The following is a 14800-nucleotide window of genomic DNA, read 5'->3' as shown; positions in this document are numbered from 1 at the left end:
TTCTGACGCACCCGAGATATCACAATGTTATAATGTGAACCAACTAACCACGGTAAAGGATATAAGTTTATTCCCGCTCATACTTGCATATCCCTATCGAATTAAGTTATATCTGTATAGCTTGAATAGACTCAGAGTGAAAAGTATCCAAAACGTGCGAAGAACTCACACACACATGCACACAAACAAACACACACACGCAAATATATATATATATCTATATATATATATATATAATATATATTATTACTTTATATATATATATATATATATATATATGGTGTGTGCGTGTGTATACTTTATGAGACAAATAATTCACAATATCATATAGAGCTCAAAACAACATGAAGTGATAAGCGCTTCCTCAACGATAAAAATGCTCTTCATTTTCATTTGGTCGTGTTCCCTTTTCAATTTTTTTCGTCCTATTAATTGCTAGTTTTAATGTTGATAAATGCACATATGTAATAGCGGAATTAGACGATCTAGTCTCCCTGAATCATCTCTAAAAAGATGAACAGTAAACATGTCTGGATGCTAGACATATTCAAGAACATTTGATAAGCTTTCCTTTAAAATACACGAATTGACGTTTTTCATTTTTAGTAAACAAGATGCAACGAACAACACTGGGTTATGTGGGCAGCCTTCTGGTCTTTTGTGACATCTTGCTTGTCCTCACAGGTTACGAGATACCTCGAGGTTAGTAATGTTTGTTAAAAAATACATACACAGACACATATATGCGTATATATACATATACATATATATATATAATATATATATATATATATATATATATATATATATATATTATTTATATATATATATAAGATTTCGAACCAGTGCCCTTTGTATTTAATATAATGATTACAGCAACTCATCCAATCAGTCATGACGAGAGATATAAACAAAATTTCACTTTTCGTAGACATTTATTTCGAACTCAGGCTCCGTAATCACGGTGTCCGGGCTCTTTACTTCTCGTGGAACGAGATAGAAGCATTTGTCACGAATAATTCCCGTTGGGGGTCATTTATTCATTTATTCCCAAGTAAAAGTGAATTTCGGAGATGCTTGTAGCTTGCTTATTGTAACATGAAAACAATCACAAGTGAGTTGTGACTCAAACATAATGAAATGGCCACAACTTACAGACTTAGCACTTATTCTCTGAGTAGATATGTGATGACTTTGAATCTAATTATCGAACGTATTTTCGAATGGAACGTGTGCAGCAGGGTGAAAAAAACTATATATTTCCCTATAACTTTGTGGATAAGTCAACTGTCTACCGTTGCATCAAACAAAAAGGCTTGGTTTGAATCCTGGTTGGAGTAGCTGGACTTTACACATACAATTGCGGTAAGGTGTAAGTTATTACATTTGCAAAGTGGATTTCTGTGGCTTAACACACACACACACACACACACACACATATATATATATATATGTGTGTGTGTGTGTGTGTGTGTGTGTGTGTGTGTGTGCACGGCCGTTGTTACACGTGCATATCAATAACTCATTAGAAATGATAGTGTGTATGCACTGCACTTATATACAGGACATACTTGCATATAGCTATGAGCATCATTTTTATACTTAAGAAAATATAGCAAATCATCTGCTGACTTTAGCTTTATACTTATTTTTGGGAATAATTGGGTCATAATCTATATCTATAAAAGGCTATCTCTGTCTGTTAGTCTCTCTGTTTGTTTGTTCACTATATACACCCAGACTATGAAACCTAGGCCTATCAAATTCTTACCATAGACAATCCGCCTCCAACACGAAGGTTTTAGTCAAAATCCGAAATTCGAGGGCCATTTCTAAGGGGTCAAAACTTCTCATTTTCACACAACTCATTATTTACCACTTTCGGAGTTGACATCTATGTATAAGTGTTTCTACAGGTACAAACAGGCTTCCCACAATATGGGGGCTATGAGGCACCCTCAGTAGTAAGGGTGGGGGGCAATAAACCCCAAGGGAATGGGAGCCAGAGGGTTTCCCACAATATTAGGGAGCAGGAGGCCTACGCCCTTTCAACTTACTGACCAGGGGAGAAGGGGCTCGTAGCCTACCTATCCTGATCTTGATAGCAGGGTGGGTGCAGCGCCTCCTTTTTTAATTAGCACCAAAAGTGTCAAAGATGGACCTACTGCATTCAAATTTGGTACCATGAGTTAACATAAATGACTACAAACGCATTTAACATCAAATATCAGAATTTAACTATAGGATGAGTTTTATCAAGGGCTGATTAATGGGGGCTTGCAATGAAAATCTTTCCAGAGCAAACTACTGCAACATGTATTCTGTCGGTGGTGCCTGAATGAGCCAGTCAGTGATGCAGTAGCATTTGCTTGGGAAAGATGTATGTCCATGTCATCCAAAAGGGAATGTGCGTTCCATAATAAAATATGAAACTCTCTGGAAATATTTCATTACTTAAAGAGTAGTAAATGATTTATCAACATTGTTACCCTAAGAATTATGTGTTTTTATGAAAGGCAGTCGACTCACTTGAAGGATACAGCACTTTTATCACCAATCGGTTCTATCTGTTGTGCTTATTCATTATATAGGTGTGGAATTCCTGCTGTTTCAAGGATATAGATATCATTTCAAGCCAAATCCACAGGTTTCAAACTAATCGATGAAAATTTCGTGTTTATTATTATTGACGTGGATCTTCATTGCCTCTGACCTTCAGGTTGCATGGTGGAAAGAACTTCTATATCAGTTGAACCGATTGAATTCGATTCGGTTGACTTCCACGTCCACATCTCCCATTCAGGGTCCAACGGCAGTCTCGGAAAACTCTTTGAGGCGCGTCTCGAATGCAAAGATAATTCCTACTTGAATTACGACATCATCACCGTGGCAGATGAGAACGTTCTTCTTGAGATTAATCGTGATGAGATTAATCGTGGTGAAAGGAACAAAACCTTTCCTTTAGTGGTTCCAAGGTTCCAAGAGGGGTGGACAAAATTCAGCCTCGGTTTTGTGAAGCATTACTTCCTGCAGGGTACAGGAGGCCATCTCTGGTGGGCTCACAACGACTCTTCTACTGACTGTCACGTAGTCAAGGTCGAAGTAAACGGTTTTCTGTTAATGCGGTATTGTCCATCCCAGGAAGTATCCTGGAGGGTATCAGATAGGGAATGGATAGACGTGCCTTTGTTTATAAATTCCGGGAACAGCAACACAGAACATCTGATACTGTATTCCTCCGAGGATTTCTATCCTAAGATGAAATTAGACGAATGGGAATTCTGGATTGGGATGGACGCCAATGCTATGGCCATCAAGAAGGAGAGAGAGGACAGACCGCTTCCATCTTTCACTGAACATCACCTGGTATTGCTCTTCAGGGAATCCAAGAACAACTCCACAGAAATTAGGGTAAGATGAGTAAGGAGAAACATTCCTGTTATATTTTATGTAATTCTATATATTTATTTCTTTTGCAGATATAACATAAGCTTACCCGCGTCTTCAGCCTTTATCAATATGCTTGATTTCATCTTGGTTATTGATAAGTAGGTGTAGTTGATATCTTGATAAATGCTCTTTCCTGAATCCTCTATAAATGATGTTGACTGAAATGCCATTAAAAAAAATAACAAAAAACTAAATATTCGTAAATTGCTTTGGATGATAACGTATAAGTAATATGCAAAGATGTCATTCAAAAATATCTAAAAAATCCAAGAATTTATTTTTATTATCTTTGTGATTCTATTACTGAAATGAGAACAACCGATAAATGTAAGAGTCTTATTTTACTGTTCATTTATACGCCAATGCAGCCTTTTAACTAACTTTCTAAATTTCGAATAACCCCAGATAATGAGCGAGAACAGAGAACTCTCCTCGCAAGCAGTGAAACAAAAACCCAGGCATTTAAAGGTGTTGAAGGGTGGGAACGCTTCATATTTCCTTACTCAGCGGCAGAGGAGCACTCCCGACAACGAAGTTGAAATTATTCCATCACATCCAGCAAACCCATCAGGTTAGTGTTTTTATTATAATACAAAGTTGCTTTATTCTCATCAACCAAACCCTCTTGAGGCTACGAACGCGAAATCCCATCTGGACGTATTTATAAAAGGTGCAGAATCCATGCTGTTCTTGGGCTACGGAAGTCTATGACAGCAGCCAAAAGACCACACAAATTGCAGTAGCCATGAACTTTCCCGGCAGGCTTCCATGTAGCTGAATGATACTGAGAAAAAAATACAGAGAGCAAAGAAATGAGTCAATAATTAGTTAGATAAAGATATGTAAGCGAATGTATTTTCTAGTGTACGCTCAACAACAGCAATTCAAACCAGAGACGGGTCAAGTATCGTACAGTGGCTACAGCACCGCAAAAATGGGGCCATTGGTTAGATGATCACAACCCAGCATAGGTTGGATGAGTGTAACAGCCTGAATAATGCAGCTACCACAAGTAGATACTGGCATACGTTAAAGTAAAGATGTCTATATTATCGTATCTATCATAAGAAGGTGCTGGTCTTCAATGAGAGTTACAAATGAAGCAAGATAAAATCGAAGAAGTCTCAGCAAGTGAGGGGAGTTGAGAGGAACATATGAAAAGTGAGGGGAGGGAGAGGAACACATGAAAAGTAAAAGTCAGAAAACATTGCCTCTTGGGCTTTAGGGAACCTCTAGTACTGTTTATATTTAGCTGCACAAGGTACACTGTCAGCTATGTCCTGTGCGGGGAATGAAGTCCTACATGCATTTAATGGCCTGTCTACACTAGCGGACATGTGCCCGTCGGGCACTTCCAGCTGTTTATATTTTCTCTTGCTTCTGAAGCAGTGTTACCAGACAATCGCATCGTTCTGGCTTCATACTCTGTCGGTCAGTATAGTGGACCAGGTCATGGGAACAGTGTTTGCCCGTCCGGCAGTGCCCGCTAGTGTGGACACGACCTTAGACACAAGAGACAAACTTTACCCTTTTCCTTCAGATACCATCTGGATTCTTTCGGGAGTGCTGGGTCTTTGTTGTGTTGTCATCACAGTGCAGTTAACATGGCAATTACGGCTCTACTGGACTTTCAAGGTAATAAACATTCCTCCTTTTAATAAACATTCCTCCTTATATTCCCCAGTGATCAGTCTTTAGATAAGACCCCAATGTTAATTATCTCTAGTCTCTTCTTAGTTAATTCCCCGGCCCCCCCTCCCCGCTAATATTATTTTCCCTTTTATAATACCATGAAATATCAGAACCAGTTATCAACCCTCAGTTAGGTCTAAGGTATCAAGTAATTCCAGTCTCTACCTTCTCATCTGCCCTCTTTACTTGATACTGTGAATAATCATTATCAGTTCTGTCCCCTCTGTCAAACCTACGATATCAAGTGCCTCCTGTCTCCACCTCATCGTTTTCCCATCATAGATAATACGATGAAATACCATTATTAGTTACCTTCTTTCAATCTGGTCTACAACATCAAGTGTCCCCTATTTCCACCTTATAATTGTGAGTTATTTTACCTCGGTCAGGTCTATAACATCAAGTGCTTCCTGTCTCCACTTTATATTTTTCCTCATTTATAAGAAAATGAAATATTATTATCTGCTATATATATCCTCAGTCAGATCTGTCGTATCAAGAACCTACTATTCCACTTCATAATTTACCTCATAATCATCTAATACTAAGAAACAGCATCATTACGGTGAAATGTTATCATTGGTTATCTTCCACCAGAAAAGTCTGCAGTATCAAGTACCACCACTCTCCACCCTGTCATTTTTCCTTTTATGAAAGGCAATGAAACATTATTATCAGTTGTGTGCCTTCAGTCAGATCTACGATATAAAATGCCTTCTCTCTCCACATGATAATTTTCTCTTTTATGTAATGCAATGAAACATTGTTGGCAGTTATCAATTCCTCATTCGGTCTATGCTATCAAGGGCCTCCAGTGTCCACCGTATCGACTTCCGTTCTGTGCAATGCTATGAGATATTGTCTGGTATCTGGCCTCGTTGAAATCTAGGGTATCAGGTACCTCAAGACTCTGCATCATCAATGTCCCACTTAGGTAATTCTAGGAAACATTATCATCAGTCGTTCCTTTGGTAGAGCCATGTTATCAAGTGCCTCCTGTCTCCACAAAATCATTTTCCCTGTTATTATATAATAAATACTTTGAAATACAATTATCAGTAATCAGTCTTCAGGCGGAGTCACATTATGAACACCTGCTCTATACATTCCTCCTCTATCGTCTCTGTTGTCTTATTTGTTATGTAAACGACACATTCCTTATTCATCCCTTGAGTTTCTAAACCAGAAACTCTGATCTTGGGTCGTTTCTTTCGATGGACATTTTTTCTGCAATACACAATTAGTTTGTTTCTTACATCATTCAGTTATCGCCAGTAGCCCTACAGTCTTTTTCAGCCCTCAACGTCTGTTGGCGAATTATGACCAAATAGACCGTTGCATTCAAATCTCGTCGTGCTTTCTTTTCCTCAGAGGAAGATCTCCACCACTGAAGGCACTGTCAATAGGAGACGCCTTAATGGAGAAGATCATCTTGATCATGTCCAAATTTCGGCACCATGGGGTCACCCAACACTGCCTCTCCCAGCATCACCGCCTCCCCCGACGCCCCTCTCATTTCGAGGACCATCTCGTCCTCCCTTGCCGAGAGGACGCGTTGTCCTTCAGGAAAGACAGAGAAGTCCAGAGGAACACGCCTATTATGAGATGCTGCCATTTGCTACTGGAATCCTGGCTAAAGCCAACGGTAAGCTTTTGTAGAAACTAAACTGAAGTTGCGTAAATTTGCGATAAAGAGCTGATTAATATCATATATCATAATACTTTTGGGAAAAACACACGCTCACAAGTTTGATACAATATATTAGTATAATATATATATAGTAATAAATATATATATTATATATATTATAATATTTATATATATACTATATAGATATGTATATATACGTATATATGTATACATATATGTATACATATACTAAAAAAACTCAAACACTGGGAGGAAATTAAAGAAATTTGCCATACCAGTGCGGAATTGAACCAACATTGGTTAGAAGACTCAGATCAGTGGTAACCGAAACTATACATATAAGTATATATTATATATATATTATATATATATATATATATATATATATATATATATATATATGTGTGTGTGTGTGTGTGTGTGTGTATGCGCCAGGATACAGAATCTTGCTTTCACTTTATCTTTTAAGTTAAGAAGGAAAACCCAGAACAGAATGCCTATTTGAAAAGAGGATGAAAGCTTTCTAGAATACCCATAAGTGAAAAGCAAAACTTTCCAAGACGAAGACGAAAAGAACGTATAGGCAGAGGTGAAGGAAGGTTAATGACATGCCTACCTTGGACAGGCCGGAGCCTTGGAGTCTGATACCTGACAGTAAGAAAGAGAATTAACGATGAGTATTGTTTCTCCCAAACAGTGGCTGACGTCGAAGACAGCGCTGAGACCGTCAATGACATATATGAAAGTACGAGCGAGTAAAATGTCCGGCAGAACTGCAGTCACATGAGCTAATATTATTGTTAAGAGGTCATACTTTGGAAATGTGAAGTGGTGATGTTAATGAATTGCAAAAGAATAGTTTGTGAAAAACATTTTGATTCGGGAAACCTCTTCTTTTCATCATACAGCTGTGAATACAACGGCAAAATGGAGGAATATTACTTTCAAGAAGAAAGCTCTTTGATTTATTATTTGTCCTTTATTCCACTTCTCCCATATATTCTCCTCGATTCCATAATGTGCTGGCACATTTTTCCAGTAATGCTATTATTAGCATTATTATTTTGTTGACATTTTAAAAATCTGATAATAATCAATCTGAAGAAACAACTACTGATGAAACTATGTAAATTTGCTCGTTAAACATATCAGGAAACGATCGTTTCAGTCTTGAAAATCATAATTAATGTCTTTTCAAGTTTATAACGATGCCCCATTAGAGAATATTCTTTCTCAAAATATGTTCCAATTTTTGCTCCAACCTGAAACGTAGCTAAAAACACGAAATTTATCATTCATCATCCTGCATTATTTCAAGAAAATATTGCCGTCTGTCCCACTCAATCCTGTCCCCAGATTGGTCTAATGCTTATAAATAACAATCATGTATTGTGACAGGGAGAGGACATAAATTGTCGACACAGCGTCCTGTTGTGGCTGGACGAGGAAGGTGGAGGAAAAATTTCACATAACTGCTCGAAATGCGCAGTTGTGCAAGTTGAAAGGTAGAAACAAACACTGACGGGTGAGAGCTAAAGGAAATAATGTTATGTGATGATTTTAGCAATAGTTATTCCCTGTTGTTTATGAGGGATGCATTTTTCCTTTACATAATAGAAAGCATACTACAAAAAGTAACCGAAGCGATATATATACATATACTAAAAAGAACGCACACACACTCAGCTCCAAACTACGTTTAGCATCGAAATCACTAAACCTTGGGAATAACAACACCCTCAAGAAATTATAACTGATAACAGATTCAACGCAGCACTGGCGTCGCTATTGGGTGGCCCCGGCACACCCCAGTCAGATGCTTCCCCCTTCTTGTTACCTTTGCAGCTTATATAGACATGAGAAATTATATAATGGATATAGTTCGCGGTTTTTAACATAAATGACATGTTTGTTCATGATATTTTGATACAAATTAATGTTATCAATACGTGTGAAGCGACTGAAACTATACGTAGTTAGTTTTGAATAAGTGCAATGCAATTTTCTACTTCTGCCTGGAGCGAATTCCCAGGGAGCGGAGATGAAGAAGAGGGAATGGCACAGGATCGAATTTCGAAGCGAGATTCTGGAGGGTCTGTCTTTTGTGTTATTGATGATATGTACTATATTTATATTTAGACAAGGATATTTATTACACTATAGTAAAAAATGAAAACCTGATAATAGAAATTATGCTAGTGTTAACTATAAGTTTGTGAGGAAATTGACATTACAGTAGTATTTGATACATTTGCTTATACTAGTAAGAGCTGAAAATTAATTGAAAATTGAACTCTATCATTTCAAATAGAGGTTTCGTAATTGCTAAAAGTATTACTTTCCTTCATTCACATGGATATACATTTGAGAATAGTATATTTTATTAATTAGAAAATTAGAAAATTAGTGTTGTGTCATTTTCTTTGGTCACCACAAAAATATCTGGCCAACCTAGGCCACAGCCACTGACAGAATGAATGCCAGAGCTACGCCACAGCTGCGCAGGCGGGCAGGACAGGCCTAGAATCATGGCCTGGTTTAGAAACAACGATAGGAGTAGGGGTGTAAGAATACTACCACCGTAGGTCCTGCGTGTCGTAAATGGCGACTAAAAGGACAGCTGCTGCCGTGCAGTCGTACTTTTTTAGTAAAAGGCTAGGCCAACCGCCAATAACTGGAAACTGCTGCCTTGCAGGTGGACTTTTTCAGTCAAAGGCGAGGCCCATCGCCAATAAATGTGGCTGATGAGAGCAAGGGCATGCGGTAGTAAAAACCTCTTTGCCAATTAATAAACCAAGCCTGATGAAAGGAAAGGCGCATCAGGCAACCGACCCCTTAGGTAAGTAGGGAGGACGGTGGGAAGAATAATAATAATAATAATAATAATAATAATAATAATAATAATAATAATAATAATAATAAAAGCACGGGTCTCTTCTCTTGACATAAACAGTGAATGATGGTGGATGGTTACTCATTTGTGAAGGGTTTACAACCAGGCACCAAAAAAAAAAAAAAAAAAAAAAAAAAAAGAGTATGAGGTGAGCGCTCCTTGTTCCAAAAGATTGCTACTGAGAACAGGAATCTTAATGCTTCTAAAGCTGTTTCTTCTAAGGAGGAAAGGTTTATAGCAGAGTATATATATTTGTACATACAAGTAAATATGTATATCCTAACAGAAAGTATGTATAAATAGCACGATCACATTACGAAGAGCATTTGTAAAGATCTTTAGTCATGGTAGGATACTACATAGCTGCCTTGCAATGATAAATACTTTCCCTGAAGTGTTTTATACTTTTTTATTTTAAACTCCTTTATTAGGAAAAACGAAAGATAAATAATGGTAAAAATGAAAGCTGCAATTTACACCCGTTACGTATCTCAACATTCACATCATTACTTCGGCCTTGAATAAGAACAAAACCAGTTCTACCAATAAAAAAAAAAAAAAACCTAATTTGTATGTAAAAATTAAATTTATTCATCTCGAAGATACCGCATTGCAGTCTAATATCCTTTTCAAGTAGGTTAAGTTTATTAAGCAAAGTTTGGCTGCCTTATGCGGGATTAGTTGTTGGTCTAGTCTAGTAGGAAGGGCAATGTACATGGCGCAATGCTGATGTCGTTATCTCTAAATCGTTATCTCAAAACGAAAAGTCGTTGTTGCAACAATCACAAATATCACTCAATTTTTATTTTGTAAATTTCCAAGAACTGAGTGTCAAATAGGTTAAGAGTGCCTAGGACAGGATTTTAACACGTAGTTATTATATAATAATTTCCTATTCTATCTAGTATGATATTAGGTGACATTTGCAATGACGTTACGGCAAGAACTCAAGTACCTGCGTGATAAGACATCCTCCATGAGCTCGATAGCTTTGCATCAGACTAGTAACACGAACGCCTCTCGCTTGCTGACAGACATGAAATCGTGTTTGGAAGGGAAAAAATTAAGAGTAGAAATAAGTACGTGAAGTGATGCGTAGAAGTTTTGCAGCGCACAATGAGATCTCTAGATTTCTGGAATTGCTTCCTCATTTCATCGTCTCTTTTGTCGTCGGTGACGCCAATCACCATATACCCAGGCAAGTCTGCTGCGAAACAACAAATATACATTTAAGTGTTCGCAAATAATCATTTCTAGCTGAATACGCACATATAAAATGGGCGGATGAGTTATTAATTATAATCATGCTGACGTCATTCATTACGTACAGAGTAGTTCACAGCTGGAGTGCAATAATTTGAGGTTTTAGTATTGATCACAACCAAGGGGTTTTACACGTACAGGGACATGTCAATATGTTATCATGCATACGTATATAAGATGTGTTTATCTACAACTGATATACACATACAAATAATAGGAATATATATATATATATATATATATATAATATATATATATATATATATATATATATATATATATATTATATATATATATATATATATACTATATATATATACATATATATATATATAATATATATATATATATATATATATATATTATATATATGTATATATATTTATATATGTGTGTGTGTGTGTGGGTGAGTGTGTGTGAAGTCGCAAATATCTTTTAATGTCGAATTCATTAAATTTTGGGAATAATTTACATCCAGAGGGAGTATTAATAAGTGCAATGGACCTTTTGATTTCCATACAACAATAAACAGTCTACTTTGAAAAGTCAACAAAGAAGTCACACGTATATGGATTACAGAACCTGAATTCGACATGTATATGCACAGCTCATTCGATATCAGCTCATTATCTTGATAACAGCGTAAACAATGATGACAGTATCTAAACGAGAGGCCCGGATTCCATTCCTGGCAGGGGTAGATAAGCATATCAGTTATTTCAAAGTAATAGTGAATGCGTCACTGATATATGTGCATGGTTCAATATTTGTGAATATAAGAAAGTCAAATATACAACAGGGACAAATTCAGACGAGTGTGTGTGTTGCGTACCTAATTGTAACAGCCACAGCCCACAATACACTCTTAACTAATGGAGATCTCCACATACGTTCGTATCCAATGAGCGTGAGGAAGAGAAGTTACTCCTGGTTTTTCAGTTACATATGTATCTGATAACAAAGGTGGATATATATATATATATATATATATATATATATATATATATATATATATATATATATATATATATTCGCGAATTGTTCGACGACAGACTATTGCCAGATGGAGGGAGGCTTGATAGTCCTACCCGAAGGGAAAGGATCCAGCCTGTGCACAAGACCAGCTCTTATGGAAACGCCAACGAATTTTGATTATTTTATTACAAAAATAAAGAATCTGACGCAATATATACAAATTTATGGGGTGACATAAAAACTATGGGGTCGGATTACCCTTACTCTACAGAAGTCATAGTGGCCATACGACAACAAGAACCTAAGAAAATCTCATAAAAGGCACAAAATTTCTTGTTAAATACTTCACAAACGTTGTCTGAAATCATAATAATGTTACTGCAGACATTAAACGGCACACTTGAGCCAACGATGGCAATGATATAAAGAGATTACTTACACAACTTATACATGGTCACCCAAAGTTACTCACAGCTCCCTCGTAGAAAACGGATCTCACGGTATCTCTGGAGCTTCTGCTTTAATGATTGGGTCATCCCTAAGTAAATTTGAAAAATATTGTGATCTTCCTCAAAATCATGTTGACATGATTAAAGGTATTGTTTACGGAGCTGCCAATGTCAAGCATGAAAGTAACTTCCCTGCTCGCGATAAGAAAAGTTTGACTGATCTTAAAAAGGACAATACTATCCACATCACAAAAGCTGATAAGTCAAATAGTACAGTAATTTTAGATAAAGCTGACTACATATCACGTATGCAAGCCCTACTGGATGATGATGTGACTTATAAAAAACTAACAAAAAATCCTCTTGATCAAGTCATAAAAAACTTTAATAGCATAGTGAAAAGTATCCTTAAAGATAAAACAGAACTACTAGGCAAATTGTCAGTCAAATCTCCTTCGCTACCTTACTTATATGGATTAGTCAAAACGCACAAAGAAAATAACCCTATGCGGCCTATTATCAGTACTGTTGGTTCAATTTCATATAAACTCTCGAAATATATCACTAAGATCTTGTCCCCGTTACTTGGAACCATCTCCGATTCTCATATATATAATTCTCTAGATTTAGTTGATAAATTATACAAAATTGCTCTTTGCCCTACTGATAGATTCGTTAGTTTTGACGTATGTTCTCTTTTTACTAAAGTCCCTATAGACTCTATTTTAGAATATCTTAGCAATGAACTAACTCAGCATGAATTACCTCTACCTATAAGTCACATTATTTCACTCACGAGTTTGTGCATTTGTGATTGTAAGTTTATATTCAATGGTGAATTTTATCAACAAATTTTTGGCATGGCAATGGGAAATCCTTTATCACCATTGCTCTCAAACCTGTATATGGAATTCTTTGAAAAACGCTACTTACCTAATATCATTCATATTCCAGTAAAGTGGTACCGTTACGTTGATGATTGTTTAGCTGTTCTTCCTGTCGGTATTGATGTAAATGATTTACTCTCTAAATTAAATAACCAGGTACCATCGATTAAGTTTACTCTAGAATTAGAAAAAGACAATTGCCTCCCTTTCTTACACGTTGTGATACATAGAGAACCATTTCAATGTAAATTCAGTATTTATAGGAAACCGACTAACAACTTAACTTATGTTCATTTCTTCTCAGGCCACCATCTTAATATAAAAATATCAATTTTTTCCTCTATGTTTTTACGAGCATTGCGAATTGTCAGTCCACAATATTTGGATCAAGAAATTGAATACATAAGAAAAATAGGGAAAGATTTATGCTATCCTTCACATATATTAGACATTTGTTATAATAAAGCCCACAAAAAGTTTATACTGAAAATAACACACAGAAAGAAAATTCTAGAACATTCTCAGTTTGCCTTATTTTAACGGATTTGAAACCATTAAACCATTGTTAAAAGCTTTTAATGTCAACCTTGTTTCTTCCTATAATAACACACTAAAAAGAATGTTAATAAAAAATGGCCCCAAAGAAAGCAACAACATAATATATAAAATTCCATGTATGGATTGTCCCTCATTCTATCTCGGACAGTCCAGCAAAGGCTTAGAAGTAAGGCTAAGCCAGCATAAATACTCTGTAAAAACTGGGCAAAAATCTAATGTATTATTTATTCATTTAAGTGAAAACAACCACCGAATTAATTGGATTGATAGTTCAGTAATTGCACAGTCAAGAGATGTCTTATCACGAAATCTTTTAGAATCTGCTTTAATACAACTTACTTTTCATTGTAATTTCAATGTTAGTCGTGGCCTTTTTCATTTAGACCCTTGTATCTGTAACATGTTTAAGAATGACCTCAAAGATATAATTTAACTGACTTAAATAAAAATCAGTTGCCTTAGAGGTATTAAATTTTATTGTAATGTATGTCTGTCATGTTTTGTGAATATGGTTTTGTTTACCAGGTTCCGAATAGCTGTCACCTATAATCCTTTAATTGTCTGGAGATTGTATCTGAGATGATTGTCTTAAACCTTTAATTGCACCCTTTGTTTATGCTTGTTTGGGAAGGTTTCTTATCTTCCAGGTGTGTCGGATTCTAGGTACTAATCCCTTTATAATCCCTATCTGTCAGTTATATGAACCTTCTTGTATTGTCTTTTCTCGTATTTTTGTCAGTATCTGCTCAGTAAAGGACTTTTAAGTCAAAAGATCTTGCAGACTCCTTCGTTTATTTTTCCTTCGTGGCATTTATCTTCTATATACTATATATATAATATATAGATATATCTATTATTTACATATATATATATATATATATATATTTATCTTTATATATATATATAATATATATATTATAATAATATAATTACTATATATATATATATATTATTATATATTTATATATATAATATATTTATA

General features: G+C 35.9%; 2 protein-coding genes across 3 annotated transcripts in view; both read left to right on the top strand.

Moving 5' to 3' along the window:
- The first annotated feature begins 591 nt into the window (after positions 1-591).
- On the top strand, positions 592-7762 carry LOC135201050 (uncharacterized). Its single transcript, XM_064229898.1, has 6 exons — positions 592-702; positions 2720-3411; positions 3856-4021; positions 4991-5085; positions 6514-6787; positions 7491-7762. Exons 1-6 carry the CDS (start codon positions 615-617, stop codon positions 7550-7552), a joined length of 1377 nt encoding a protein of 458 aa, XP_064085968.1. The 5' UTR covers positions 592-614; the 3' UTR covers positions 7553-7762.
- A 2865-nt stretch (positions 7763-10627) lies between these two features.
- Positions 10628-14800, top strand: part of LOC135201051 (uncharacterized) — a 112195-nt gene continuing 108022 nt past the window's right edge. Inside the window, exon 1 of one of the 2 annotated variants that reach the window (XM_064229899.1) lies at positions 10628-10884. In XM_064229899.1, coding sequence (XP_064085969.1) covers positions 10803-10884 — 82 coding nt within the window. In that variant the 5' untranslated portion in view covers positions 10628-10802. The remainder of the gene's footprint in view (positions 10885-14800) is intronic. The other variant, XM_064229900.1, reaches the window with a different exon arrangement.

This window comes from Macrobrachium nipponense, chromosome 27, assembly GCF_015104395.2.
Source record: "Macrobrachium nipponense isolate FS-2020 chromosome 27, ASM1510439v2, whole genome shotgun sequence".
Classification (NCBI taxonomy): Eukaryota; Metazoa; Arthropoda; class Malacostraca; order Decapoda; family Palaemonidae; genus Macrobrachium; species Macrobrachium nipponense.
The sequence above is the reverse complement of the archived record's forward strand: the minus strand, read 5'-3'. Positions and strand labels throughout refer to the sequence as shown.

Bases quoted from the DNA above. Each gene is read 5' to 3' on its own strand.
- LOC135201050 (XM_064229898.1), top strand. From the start codon at position 615: ATGCAACGAACAACACTGGGTTATGTGGGCAGCCTTCTGGTCTTTTGT. The intron at 703-2,719 runs GTTAGTAATGTT...TCTGACCTTCAG, and splicing joins AGGTTACGAGATACCTCGAG to GTTGCATGGTGGAAAGAACT. The intron at 6,788-7,490 runs GTAAGCTTTTGT...TCTCCCAAACAG, and splicing joins AATCCTGGCTAAAGCCAACG to TGGCTGACGTCGAAGACAGC.